The sequence below is a fragment of the Cyphomyrmex costatus genome, unplaced genomic scaffold, assembly GCF_001594065.2.
Source record: "Cyphomyrmex costatus isolate MS0001 unplaced genomic scaffold, Ccosl1.0 scaffold33, whole genome shotgun sequence".
In the NCBI taxonomy this organism is placed as follows: domain Eukaryota; kingdom Metazoa; phylum Arthropoda; class Insecta; order Hymenoptera; family Formicidae; genus Cyphomyrmex; species Cyphomyrmex costatus.
Genome location: NW_017277450.1, coordinates 1139435 through 1154471, shown reverse-complemented (window position 1 = coordinate 1154471; position 15037 = coordinate 1139435). Strand labels below are relative to the sequence as shown.

The 15037-nt window shown below is 39.4% G+C and overlaps 1 protein-coding gene across 1 annotated transcript in view; it reads left to right on the top strand.

The window, feature by feature from the left end:
- Positions 1–3430: 3430 nt before the first annotated feature.
- LOC108775851 (CREB-binding protein) overlaps positions 3431–15037 on the top strand; it is a 20571-nt gene continuing 8964 nt past the window's right edge. Inside the window, exons 1-10 of the mRNA XM_018542296.1 lie at positions 3431–3535; positions 8933–9085; positions 11000–11211; positions 11296–11673; positions 11751–12039; positions 12744–13067; positions 13165–13482; positions 13733–13942; positions 14154–14517; positions 14604–14776. Of these exons, the coding sequence (XP_018397798.1) occupies positions 3457–3535; positions 8933–9085; positions 11000–11211; positions 11296–11673; positions 11751–12039; positions 12744–13067; positions 13165–13482; positions 13733–13942; positions 14154–14517; positions 14604–14776 (2500 nt within the window). The 5' untranslated portion in view covers positions 3431–3456. The remainder of the gene's footprint in view (positions 3536–8932; positions 9086–10999; positions 11212–11295; positions 11674–11750; positions 12040–12743; positions 13068–13164; positions 13483–13732; positions 13943–14153; positions 14518–14603; positions 14777–15037) is intronic.

Sequence of the window (15037 nt, the reverse complement as noted above, 5' to 3'; positions counted from 1 at the left end):
AGACTACAGACAATCTATGTTGATAGAAATGCACATCAATGGCTGTGTTTATCAGAAACAACAACTTTGCAACTGATGTAAGATTCGTTAAAGTATGGATTGATTTATACATTTAGATCTAGTGAGAAACTAAAAGCAAGTCTACTTATATTAAAGAATTTTACAATTATTGCAAAGCTGCTTTTATCTTAACCATTGTAAAGAAATTTAATTGCAAATAAACTGTCAGTTATAGGTCTTCATTTACATGTAGTCAGCTGATATTATCTGCTGTTATTTTTGGTCAAAATGATAACAAGTAACACATTAACTAGTCATTTTTGTATTTAACTGCTTTTGTAAAACATATAATTAGATGTAATTTTTCACGAAATCTTTATAAAAATATAAAAGACTTAGAAGAAAGAAATCGTTTAACCCAATGTAGATTAATCTCGGTTTAACTTTTTTTATTTTTACATCTACTTTTACTAATATAGATTAACTTCAATCTGGATTTATTTTACTCCTTATCTTTTCCTAATTCTTACAACTAAAAGAAGATAAAGAAAATAGATTAAACCGAGATTAAAGTTAATCTACACTAGAAATGGACATCAGAGCTAAAAAAAAAAATTATAAAAATCAACATAGGTAGAAACACAAATCGTTTCCAAAAAATTATTTAATGTTTCATCTTTTTTTAATATGGATTAACTATAATCTGTTTAATTTCATATCTATTTTTTAAAACTAGAAGAAACAAAAACTAAGTTAAATACAAATTACAATTCAATTCACAATGATAGAAAGTCATTCCAAAAAAATGACTTGATATCTATTTCTATTAATGAAGATCAACTTAATTTCGGTTTAATTCAACATCACTTTTAAATTCTTAAAATTGAAACAAGAGTAAATTATAGACAGAAATTTGAATTTAACCTACATTGATAAAAAAGACACAAGTTATTCGACAAAAATTATTTAATACACATTTCCACTAACATACATTCATCTCGGCTGTATGTAGCATCTTATTCTATTTTTTTAGAATTGGAAAAAAAAACAAAGAGCAAATTAGATGAAGATTGATGTTGAATCTATACATTAATGGAAATGGACACAAATCGTTTTAGAAAAAAAATTATTTCACAGCCGGCGACTTCGCGATTGGCAGAGTGTCACTCTTTCGATCCAAAGATACGTGATTTCGGTCGACGGGACAGATCGGTAGGTATAATTCACGATGAAGATCGTCACATTGCCACGGTCGTCATGGAATGCGAAGCATCGGCGGATCCGAAGAAAATACACAAGAGTCGCGATCGCGGATGTCCTTCCTCGACGGGAGTGAATGGGAGGGAAGAACGACTCCACGATTCCCACGAAGCGTCCTGGTACAGAAACTGACAGAAGCGTCCGCGATAGCTGAGTGGAGCGCGGCTTGGCGCGGCTCGTGGAGCTCGCGAGTTTGCACATTGGGTCGGCAAACGGCCATGATTGCGTACAGCGGCGCCACGGAAACGAGGCGGGCCATGGCGGAGGCTCGGTCGACAGACGGCGTGGCTGTAGCCGCGGCGCTCCATCCCCCGCGACTCGCGACGTCCAATCGCGCACGCCCGGCCGGATCACGTGACCGGCTGGGCCAATCCGCGGAGCGGTCTAGAGGCACGTCCGGTGTCGCCGAGTTGGGAGACGGGCAATATTCTGACAAGCGTAGAAAAACTCGTCAACAGCGGCCGCCATTTTACGTTAGCTAACGTTAGTCGATGCTCGTGTGGTAACGGAGGGTCTCGCGAACGGTTTTCCCGAGCGAATTTCTGTGGCGAGCGCGGCGGCCGCGTACGTGCCGCGACCCGCGATCGCGTCCGTTTGCTCGCGTACGCGATATCGCGCGCGAGTGCACGGGGATAAACGCTCATTTCCCGCTGATCGTTCGCGCGCCCCGTGTGTCGCAGTGTGTCCGAGGCTGAGAGAGAGAGAGAGAGATAGAGCGAGAAGAGGAAGATGGTACCAGAGGGCCTCGGGAGCGACATCGTCGCCGTGAGCTAGCGCCGTGCGCGCAGCCAGTCGTTTGGCGAGTCGTCGTACGGTCAGTACGTACGTTCTCGCGTTGGATATACATACGATTGTTGGTATTTTACGTGAGACAAGTGCCGAAGGGTGAGCAAGAGAGTTAAGAGAGCGCGCGTGAGAGAAGGAGAGTGAGAGAGAGAGAGAGAGAGAGAGAGAGAGAGAGAGAGACACAGATAGACAGGCGCACACGCGCGCACACGTACACACACGGGACACACTCTCGCATACCCCACGCACACATACATTACACAGAGGACCGTGAGTTAGAGTCGAGAGTGAGAGCGCGAGTAGAGAACGCGAGGAGAGCGGGAGAGTCGCGAGAGAGAGATTATTCGGCGGTGCGTCGGAGTCGCGAGAACCTAGCCGCGAGGTGAATCGAATTGTGACGAGACGAGCCGCCGCCGCCGCGATCTGGTCATCGTCGTCGCCGAGACGCGTCGTCGCGCGCTCATCATCTCGGCGTTCTTCGGAGTGGCGGAGTCGCGATTCGCCGTCGTCGCCGCCACCATCGTCGCCGTCGTCGTACTTCTCGTTTCTCGACGCGGTCGCTGATCTGCCGTCCCGTCCTGTCGCCGGCGACGCGGCGCGGCAACCGTCTCGTCGTCGTTCGCCGGAGTGAAGGAAAGTGAGAGAGACAGAAAGAGAGAGAGAGAGAGAGAGAGAGAGAAACAGAGAGCAGCATCAGACATTACTCGTCGTCGCCATCATCGCCGTCGCCGTCGCCGCCGCCGCCGCCGCCGTCGTCGCCGTAGTTGTTCTCCGCTGGTGCTTTTGGTGCTCGGTGGTTTCGTTGGTGCATTTCTACCGCACGGTGTGTGTATCATTACTTGTGCGTGTTCGCCTGCGCTCGTTGGGCTCTGACGCCGGGGGTTCGACGTACCCCGAGCTCTACGATGCCCAATGGTTGACCGTGCATCGCAGGATGCTACACGGGGACGCTCCACGCGCCACGGTTCTTACTGTTGTTGTTATGCGCGCGAATACGATTGCGGTACGGTGAAATTGTTACGCGGTTGCCCCGCCGCTGGCAGGGAGCAAGTGGTAGCTGTATCATCATCATCGTCGTCGTCGTCGGCGATCGCATTGTCATTGATAGATTTGGTAACAACAGAAACGACGAATGTAGCTACGGCGCCAGCGCCGCCCAGGACCACGGCGACGGTGGTCTTCTAGTTGAGGAGACTAACGGCCAACCAAGGGGCTTCACCCAGCTACCCACGGTGCCGTTTCGTTCGCGAAACGCGTATACGGCCGGACGCGGCCGTGCTACCTGTGTGTGCGCGCTCGCGCGCGCGCGCTGGTGGTCGAGAGGGATCAGCGAGAGACGGGCGCTAGTGGGAAGGAAGAACGAGAGGTTAGGTTATTACGGAAGAAAGATAACAGCCGCGCGGAGGAGCCATGGCCGACCACCTGGTGGACGGTCCTCCGCCGAAGCGGCCCAAACTCGATCCGTTCCAGGGGACGTCGGACTCGACGGGTAAGTTGTTCGCCAATCCTCTTGTCATTTTTGCCTTTTTCTTTTTTTTTTCGACCATCACGATTCCTCCGCTTCCTTCCTTTCAGCCCGTGTTGGAGTCTAGAGCGAGCCTCGTTTCACTAATGTATGATTAACTTTAATCTCGATTTAACTTACAGTGTTTATCAATAGGTCCGCTGCTTGAAACACCAGATATTCCTGCAATTAAAGTGAAATAAATATATGTTCGAATGTTGAAGAGAGAGAAAGATGAGAGGAAGCAACGCGAGAACTTTTGTTCTAGATGTTCTTTAGAGAAAGGTAAAGAGCGAGATTGAAGTTAATCTTATATTGATGGAACCGGACCTAAGGATTGTGAATTGAAGATTGGAATTCGATCAGATAATTTTTATGTTAATCCGTTTCATTCTTTCGATCGATTATATTCTAATCTTCAATTCGCAGTTTTCTCAATCTTCCTCGTGCGAGATACGGGCTTTTCCCTTCTTCCGATATCTTTAGGTCTCTTCTTTGTGGCTCATCAACTATCCGCAGAATAAAATAACAGTAACATTACAACTATGTTATGATTTTCTACTCGACAATAAACCTGTAATTTTTAACTGAACTTCTTGCACCGTTTATTTTTTCTCTTTTTCTTCAACTTGCAGAAAAATACAAAAGGTTCCAACTGAAAAGAACGCAAAGTAACTATCACGTCCGTTGATGTAAAACGTGTGATCAGACTGGACTTGAGGTTGGATTGAAATTTAACCAATTAAAGCAAAGTTTACTAAACTTGAAATCGGTTTTCTTTCTCTGACTAGTTAAATTCCAATCTACTCTCAAACTGTAGTCAGAGCTTTATGTTACAATTACAGGTATATTCGCGATGCTTGAAATCTCTAAAAATTAGAAGGACATAGATACATTTGGGTGTTGAAGGGGGGTGGGGGGAGAGAGAGAGAGAGAGAGACTGCTGTTCAGTAGAAAATTATAATATTCATGTAAGACTAGGTCCACAACCTCGTTTCAAGTAACTCTAAAGCCGTAAGAAATGATCAATCGCAGTCAATTATTTTTCTCGCATTTAACTATGGTTGATCAGTTTCTTAAGGACTCTTAAAACGAGGTTGTGGACCTAACCTATGTTCTTATTTGTGTTCTGCGAGCATTGTACACTTGATGTACTCAAAATGAAATAGATATCTCTTTCAAGTTTGATAAGAGCAAGATTTAGTCCAGTGCAGCGATAGAGAAAAGGCCTTTTGTACCTGACGACCTGTCTCACTTTTTTTCTCTCTTTTTTTTCTTCCTTCCGGGAACCGCGCGCAGTTCCACGACTAACCTTACGCAGGAATACGCGGTGCACGCGTACATCGCACGTACGCATACATTCAAACACACGTACACGCGCACACACGGCGAAGAGAAAAAAAAAGAGAGACCCGGGCCGAGAGGCCCGGCGCGGTTTTCACGATTCTTTCGGGCGCAGCTGACCGCCATCGCTGTGCTGACTGGCCAGCCAGTTCGCCGTCTGTTTGCGACGCGACGCGACGTGGTGCGACTCGCCGCGTCGCGATGGATCGCCCAGGCGTCGCCGAATCTCCGAGCGAAGTCTCGCGTGAGCGCGCCAAGACGCTCGCGGCGTGCGCTGTCGAGTTTCGCGGTGACTTCGATCAAAATCGTACGCATTGGGTACCTGTTCTCTGTGTGGAATTAAGCCTGAGACACAGTTCAACAGTACAGGCGATAGAAACAGGTTATACTGATCCTATCAGAATATCGTGAATTCTGAGGTACGCTATAAAGCCTTGTGTCCGTGATGCTAGAAATTGGTCCGAAATCTCGGATGAAGAAAGAACTGATCAATTGCATATTGGTCTTATGACCAAATTGTTCCAATGTGACTTGTTAATTCTTTCTCTGTCCGAGATCGTGAACTGATTTCTAGCATGGTGGACACAAGGTTGAAGGCCGATATTCATATAATTCGTTCTTATATTAATACCATGTTAGTAATGTTTTGAGATACTGATACTTCATCTCACTTATGACATCTTGAAACTGACTTAAGACAGTTTGAAATGTAAGAATCGATTATGAATATCAGTCTTAAAATATTATAAGTCAATTGCAGATCAGTATTCATAATCCGTTCTTGTTTTAGGGCAGCTTTAAGTACAGTCTTAAGGTGTTATAAATCAATCACAGGCTACTACTCAAAGTCTGTTCTTATTTCACGACCGTCTTAAGTATATCTTAATGGTGCTAATGAGTTATCTGATTGGTCTATGACATCTTAAGATTGTGTTCAAGACAGTTTTAAATATAAGAGTCGACTATGAATACCACCTACAGAGCAGTATTAGCATTTTAAGACATTTTTTCTAAAATTTGTAGAATGGAATCAAATTTTAAAGAGTGAAATCTCATTGTTAAAGATTGACAATCGAATCACTCTTTTAACATTGGTTTAATTGTAATTATTTGTCAAAGATTTTAGAGAATTACTTAAGACCATCTTCAATTTTCCATTATAATATTTGAAAGAGTTTTATTATAATATATTTGAAAGAGTTTTATAATTTTAAACAATTCAGATTGTCACACATTCATAAAGTACATTCAACAGAAAAATTCAAATTTAAAAATGTGATCTTGCAACTCGATGTTATTTTGTTGTGATTTTATATAATATCCCACATTAGATGTTACTAGTTATTTAACAAATATATATATAATAATAATATTGTTCATGTGTGTTTCATTCACAATTATAACAAATATTTATTTACTAAAATTTAATTGCGACAACTAATATTGAATTTTTTATTGTCCTTCTTTCCCTTCTTAAGGAGTTAGTCATATTAGTATTTACGGTTTCTCCTAGGTTTGTTACATCATGTTCCTATTGCGTGTGCTTTTCAATTGTGTCTTTCTACAGTAAGCCATTACCGGAGCTTTAAACCGTAAGAAATTGACCAATCACAGTCGAATGTGAGAAGAATAATCGACTGTGATCGATCAATTTCTTATTATAATAAGCTTAAAGCTTATAGGTAAGGTACGCGCGAAACCTCGCCGTTCTCTCTTCTGTTTTGGCGACGCGATGACCATGATAGCGTCGTTCCGCGATACTCTTGTGACACACACGACGCGGGCTTTGTCGACGCAAGATGGATGATACACGAGGATAGCCGCGGCGCGGCGCGCCAAGTTTCGCTCGGGGATTTACACGTGGACGGTTTACACGCGCTGCGAATCTATCGAGAAAATAACTTTGTACATTACTTGCTCCGTCTTTCCACATTAGTGTCCATTTCTATCAATGTAGATTAATTTTAATCCTGATTTAACTTGCTTCTTATCTTCTTCTAGTTCGAGATATTAGAAAAAGGTAAAGAACTCAGAGCACATAAAGTTCAAAATCAGCACATGAGATATTTGAAAGACATCTAAAAAGCGTCTTGAAGCACGGGAAGAACGATTTTGCTGAAGTACTTAAAAATTTAGCCGGATACAAATCTAAAAATAATTTTGTTGGATCATCAAAACAATTATGTATAGGAAATTTAAACATGATGAGCTGTGTAAAAGATGTTGACATTCTAGCAATTTAAGCGTCCTACATAATTACACATATTTTGATGGTCCAACAAAATTATTTTCAGATCTGTAGTTAGCTAAAATTTTAGATAGATCAGCAAGTCTTTTCTGTGGTCATTCTAAAAAAGTGTGGATTTAATAACATAAAGTGTTTATACAATTCTTCTTACTGTGTTGTATTATCTCCAATGGATTTATTATAACGTTCTAGGTTTTGAATCCATACCTTGATGAAGTTGATATAAATTTTGTGTGGATTTTAAATCTACACCATATATCATATTGATGTTAACCTTTTTAGATCCGATTTTAATAGAACCGTGTCAATTTTTTAAATTTAACTTAAGGTCACCGTGATTTATTTTAAAAAATTAATTATTTTTTTAATTTTAACTTTTTTTACAACATATACATTATTATGTATATCTAATCTGAGATGATGTCAATAGAACTAAATACGGATGTCTTGAAATTTATGTACGTTGTGCACAAAGTTTGAAGCAGTAAGCCCAAAACACATGAAATGCATAACAGTGCATAAACATAACATAAGACTGCTGGACCAATGAGCATCTTATGTTAATTAATATGGCAACTTTATGTTGGATGCTTATTGGTTTTATGTTATGTTCATGCTCTATTATGCATTTCATGTGCGATAGGCTTTACTGTTAACACCAGTTTGGTGAGAATTATTAATAGACACCTCGTGATGTTAAATCTATACCGATATTTTTTTTAAGTAGAGACATTTTGCGAGAAACATTTAAAAGACATTTTAAAAACGTCTTACATTCTGATTATGTTTTGTGTTGTCCGGGAATAAATTAAGAGATTAAAGTTGATCTATCTTGGTTGGTAGTGATGGACATTACACTGCCTTGTTTTGTTTTGAAACGAATGTGCTATACTGACGTTGCAGTTCTGTACATTCTTCCAGACATACTCTAGATTTAAAACATAGTTGCGATCTTGTAGTGCATGAGGGTGCATGACACTTTAATGTTAAAGATTACATCTCGCTGGCATGAACGAAGCGCTAATATATATATATATATATCTCTTTGTTCTTCCTTTATTTTTTGTTTTTTAAATTACTCCTTTGAACACATCTTAATCATCCCTTAACAGTTTTCAAACTCGAAGTTGACGCACATAACGCTGTAATATATTATCGACTTGTAATTATCTTTTACTCGGATGTAATAAAACGCGGACTCTTCGAATCGCTTCTTTGCGAGGGTATTCAACGGACAAAGTCACAGAAACAGTTTACTCGAGTTTTCACAATCGCCAAAAGTCGCGGACGTGCGTGACTAGTCGTTGACGATAATCGAAAATTCGAATTTTTAAATTTTTCTGTTTCTGCTACTTACAATTAGGTCAGTAGTCATAATCAATTCTTATATTTAATATCATCTTAAGTACATGGAAGGAAAGGTTTTGCTGAGGTATCCAAATATAAAATCTAAAAATTTAGCCACATACTATGATATGAAAATATTTTTGATCATAAAAATAATTTTGCAAGACATTTGATGGCAATGCTGCAAAAAGTTTTAATATTCAGTTTAACATCCTACATAATTATTTTTATGGTCCAACAAAATTTCCCGAGCTACATTTTTAGATACTCTTCTCAGCAAAACTGTATATCAAAATATTAATATCTTAAGACATTACTTAAGACGGTTTCGAAATAAGAACCGATTATGAATACTGGCCTTAGAGTACCATAATCCAGAGAACAAGCTTTGAATAGTGTATTCTCCTTCGTTCTAAATTAAACGAAAAACTGTGATATAGTAGTGGGTATGCCGCCTTTATTGATGCACCCTGCTTATACGAACTACGGGGGAGGTGGCAGTGGTAACATGCAACAAATACAGGCCCCAACGCAACAGCTACATCTGCAACAGCATCCACTGCAACACTGGAACAACAATACGGTCCAGAAAAGAAGTAAATATCATTATTAGATCAAAAAAAGCGACAATTTTTGAAAAATCATCAAATTCTGGTACCGCAGACCAAAAAAAAATTGAAATCTATTTGTTCGTTCGATCATAGTACCATACGTTTCTCTCGTTAAAATTACTTGTCTCAGTCTCTGGTTTTTAGTGACACCTTCCAGTTTCACCAATACTTTCTGATGGGTGATAGTTTTGGCATATTGTCACTATGGTTCAATAACTTTAGTCTATTGTCGACACGGTTAGAGAAAAATGAGAAAGAAATGGATGTCATGATAATTTATCTTCGAATAAAAAAAATGGCAGAGCGGCAATACGGATATATTAAGTATTGTCTTATTTTGATCACGGACTGATTCACTTTACATAGCAATGGAGAAAAATTGGATCGGTGGTTGCTATAAAGGTACATAAGAATTCAGGATAAGCCGAGTTCCTCTCTTTTCTGTAATGAACACCGTGAGATATTTCTCGATGTGAATCAAAACGTAACATAGACATGCGACACACACGCGCCGAGCTCGTGGACTTGCGGAGGAATTGCAAAGGTGAAATTAAATATGCATACAACACTGTGCTTGTAACATAAAGAGAGTTTACGATACAGCGCTGATAATAAATAGCGTAGGTGGGGAGTCGACTCGGTCTATATCAATTAAATCTTTTATAGATATTTATAAATGAACGTAAATATAGAATAAAAATCCTATGCGTGCGCAGACACATCTTGTTTAGAGTTTTTGAAAAATTTTTGCATTTTATTTTCTTGTTTTAGGATGAAGAGAAACGACGTTCTCTTACGACCATGTCGCGTCGGGAGTATTATTTTGCTTGAACAGATATTTTCTAGAGTGACTGATTTCTTCGCATGACTCTTCTATAAAGTTTGCCATCGATAGCTTCGCTGGATGCTTGTTTAGTTTAGCACTAATTTATTATGCCGAAAATTTCATTCTGCTGTAGAATAAGGCTCCTTTACGTTATGCTCATGCAGTGTATGTCTCATGTCTTATTTTTCATGTTTGTTTTTACAACCACGTACAGTTTTCTATAGTTTTTCTTTTTTTCGTTTTTATTTTGATATATAGGATCTCCTTTTTGCATTTGTACTTTTCTACATATACATATACGTATACATTTATATATGTACACCCTTTTTTTCTCCGTCAATGTATATATGGTCAGTCGTGGATAGATGAGTAAGTTTCAGCAGTTTTATTTGCTTAGAAATGTTTACATTTTTTAACGATGTTAATAGCATCGGAAGTTCCTTGTAACATAGATGAAAATTGAATGCTTTTTTGCCTGTACGTGTTTCTATATACACGCATGTATATATGTATATTTACATGCAGTTATATGTGTATACATGTATAAAAGGGCATATATGATATAATACATACATTATGCACATAATGATGTAACACGTACATTTATAATACAATCGAAGATATAAATACTCTGCTAAAATTTTGATGCTAAAAGCTATGGTGACGGCGCTAAAATCTTTTACCCTTGTAAAATTACTAATGATTTCTTGGTATCTATGGTACTTATCATTCTCAATATTATAATCATTTTAATTTGCGAACTGGTTATCTCGAAAAATAGTACGTGTACTGTATATAATGTGCATTTAAACAGTAATAAACAAAAATAGATGAAAGTGTCATCATTTTGACAGCGAATACAATAGTAAAATAAATTGAATGAAAAGTAAAAGTAATGAAAGAATTAACGAATGAAAATGAACGATACTATAAGTCACATTGTACACACACTGATGTAACACATATAGAGATGTATTTTTCTGATAGCCAGTATGTGTTATCGCGACGGAAACATGATGTAAATCCTTATAGAAACGTGTGATTCTTAATTCCTTTTTTTTCTTCATTCTCAGATTACATTTCTAACACAGAAATGTTCGATCTTGAAAATGATCTTCCTGATGACTTGCTGTCATCCGGATCTTGGGGTTCCACAACCGAGAGCACCAAGCCACCTGCAACCGGTCCTGGTCCAGGGCAGCAAAATGGTGCTCTCGATACAGAACTCAGACAACATGTACAGCAGCAGCAACAACTCTCTCATCATCTCATTCAACAACAACAGGTACGATTATATTATACATTAGAGATCTTTTGATTTTGTTTGCATATCGATGCACGTTATACTTTACAAACAATTGTTAAACAGGGCAACAAAAACTTGGTGGCGAATTCTTTAGTAATGGCTGCTGGAACATTAGGCAATAAGAGTCCAAATATGCAATCACCACCAAACGTTTCCGTTTCTAAGGGAGGAATAGTCGATCCACAGATGGTCGTGAGTCTTGGTAATTTACCAAGTAGTATAGCCAGTTCATTGGCGAATAATCAAATGTCGATCGCGAATTCGATGGGCGGTTTACAATCGTCCATGAGTATGGCCGGAAGTAACCCCGCGATGTCGATGCCGGGTGGCATGAATTCCGGTTTAGTGATGACTAGCACCGCTAGTGGAAACAACATGGGAGGAATGGCTGGCGGGAGCTTGATAGTAACGAACAGTTTGAACAAACAACCTTTAAATACAGTATGTTGATTAATGTCATAGTAATTTTTCTTCTAGTAAAAAGGTAGATTGGATATTTGACCAAGAATCTTTTAAAGGTAACCATGATGGGCCCTAATACTCAAGCGATACATCATCCCGGTGCTCCTCACGGGGTTACACCGATGCAAAACGGTCCTGGAATGATGAACACAAGAGCTGTGGCAATGCAGCAACAACAACAAGCGCATATGGTTGGTCCGGCGAGGGGGCAAAGTCCTCACCAACAGGTGCATCAAGTTGGCATTGTCGGTCCCAATCAGGGTGGTCCAAGAATGCAGGCTCCTCCTAATATGGCAAATATGCCGACTATGGGGCAACTAGGTGCATCGAATCCGTACAGCTACGGTATATAAAATATATCTTTAGAATTTAACGAATTTATTGGCTCGTAGCCCTGTTTCTCCTTATTAGTTTTAAATTTATTGAGCCTTATTACAATCTACATTTTAATTCACGCGGGCGAAATGATGCGTTTAAAATCACAATTTGATTAAGGTGACGTTATTTCAGATTATTAAAGTTGCGTTTCAAGACCGACGATTGTTCGGCCCGCAATTTGGGGGGATTTTTCAGATAGGGTTGCGTTTCAAGACCGATGATTGTTCGGCGCGCAAGTTGGGTAGGGGGTGGTAGGGGCAATACATATATTACTATGGATAAATATTGCAAAGAATATTACTACGTCGACTCGCCATCAGAGGTCTATCGATATTCGTAAATTCTCGCAAGTGCTTTGATACGCGTATATCTCTTTATATAAAATCTCGATTGAATAACTCTTAGGCGTGAGGTAGAGGCTTCCACTACAATGCCTTACTGATGAGTCTAGTAGTGGAAGCCGGGACGAAACGCCAAAATTAGGTGATATTCTTTGCAATATATTAGAATAAATTAAAGAATTTAACGAATTTATTGGTTCGTAGCCTTGTTTCTCCTTATTAGTTTAAAATATATCTTCTTTTGTTTCATATATGTATATGAACGAAGAAGCGGACGTTGTCAATAGTTAGATACAGATAAACGATGAAAATAACAAATTTATAATACAGGTTCTCCAAATACGGTTGGACCAGGGGCAGGCGTAACTGTATGCTCCAATAATCCCGTAGGTGTCGTCAAACCGCAGCAGAAGGGCGTAGGAACAAACATGAGTCCTATGCAAGCGGCAGCCGCTGCTAGCAGATTTACTGGTGCTGCTGGTCCGATTGGTACTACGAATGTCGTGGGCGGTCAGGAAGGTGGAACGGCAGCACAGCAAGCGCAGCCACCAGCACCAAGTCCAGCTCAACCTCAATCGGGAGCACCGACCGGAGGGCAACCAGGTCCGCAGCAAGCTACACAAGGACAAATGCCTGGTGCTGGTGCTCCAGCGGGTAAGTTATATCTCTTTATTTTATGTATATATACATTATTGTAAATCATATTAGTTGTTGCAATACCTTTGCTCAATACGAACTTTGTTCGGTTTAGGCGCAAAATCGACACCAGATCCGGAAAAATGTAGACTCATACAACAACAATTGGTGCTACTTTTGCATGCGCATAAATGTCAACGACGCGAGAGTCAAGCTAACGGCGAGGTGAGACAATGCGCCTTGCCGGACTGTAAAACCATGAAAAATGTTTTGAATCACATGACGAATTGTCAGGCTGGTAAAAACTGTACGGTGCCTCACTGTAGTATGTCTAGACAAATCATCAATCATTGGAAACATTGTAATCGAAGTGATTGCCCAGTCTGCTTGCCGATAAAACAAGCAAATAAAAACAGGACTAATTCTGCGCAAGGTAATTTAAAAATATCTGTGATATTTTAATATTTTGGCGATATTCCAAAAATTTTTTTTCTTAAAGAAAAAACGTAAACGTAAATTTTATGATCTTTTAGAAAATAAAAATCTGACAATCTAAAAAAGAATAAATGTGTTTACGTTTTTTTATATCTTCTGGTTTAGCAGTTATTTCAAACAGTATCTAAAGATATCCTGTGTACATTTACGTTATATATACTATATATATGTATTTTTTTTATTAATAGCGCCCGCAATTCAACCAAATAATCAGCCAAATACAAGTCCATCCGAAATGAGAAGGGCTTATGAAGCTTTAGGGATTCAATGTCCAACAACAACATCGGGAATTTTACCTGGTCAAGGCGTTGGAAGAGGCGTCAGAATGCCAGGTCCCGGTATGACAGGTCCTCCAGGAGCACTGGGGAATGTTAGATTAGCGCAACCTCAAACACAGAGTGAGTTGCATGACATTTTATATTAACTGTTTGCTTTTCTCAACTTTTTTAAAACTTTCAACTCTAAAACATTTTATAAAATTTATGTATATGTATATAAAATTATATTTTGTTATATTATTTTTTTATATTCTGCTAAAAGTATAAAATATGATTTGTATAGATTTTTACGAGAAAAGCAACAAGCGATGGGCGCCCATGTGTGTTTCAGCTGCACCGGGACAATCCGTAGTCGGTGCTGGACAACAAGTAGTCGCTCCGAACGTATCTCTTCCTTTAAATTCCGATCCTAGTACTGTCGGAGTAGCCAGCAATCAGACTGTACCGACAACCGGACCCACATCCGCCGCAGCAGCAGCCGCTGCCAATATACAACAATCTGTTAATATGCAAACATTGTTCGGACTGAACGAGTCTGGACAACCTGGTGTGATAGGCGGGGAAAATAGATTAGCAAATCTGCAGCTTCCAGGTGGTCTTCAACCCGGACAAGTCACTGCGACGCCGATGCAAGGAACAAAGGATTGGCATTTGTCCGTCACTCCTGATCTCAGGAACCATCTCGTTCATAAATTGTTAGTGAAAATTTTATTATATATGACTTTTCGAAACTTATTGAGCTATAACTCAGTACGTTATAGCGTGTGTTTAATTTTCTTAGGGTTCAAGCGATATTCCCGACTCCCGATCCACAAGCTATGCTCGATAAAAGAATGCACAACTTAGTCGCATACGCGAGGAAGGTAGAAGGTGACATGTATGAAATGGCTAACACTCGGTCGGAATACTATCATCTGCTAGCTGAGAAAATTTACAAGATTCAAAAGGAACTCGGTAAATAATGGAATTTTAACAACATTGAAACATCTTTTAACGCTAGTGTTTATTTTTATTTATAAACCATTTTATGTAATAGCTGTCTTTTAATATGACTTTGATTAATTTATATATGACATTATTTGAAGACTATTTCAAATACAAGTACAGTATAAATTAAGCAGTTCATTTTCAAATTTTTTTTCCATTATTAACATTTCATTTTTTTAAATGAGAATATATAATTTTATACATACATATATATATATATATATATAT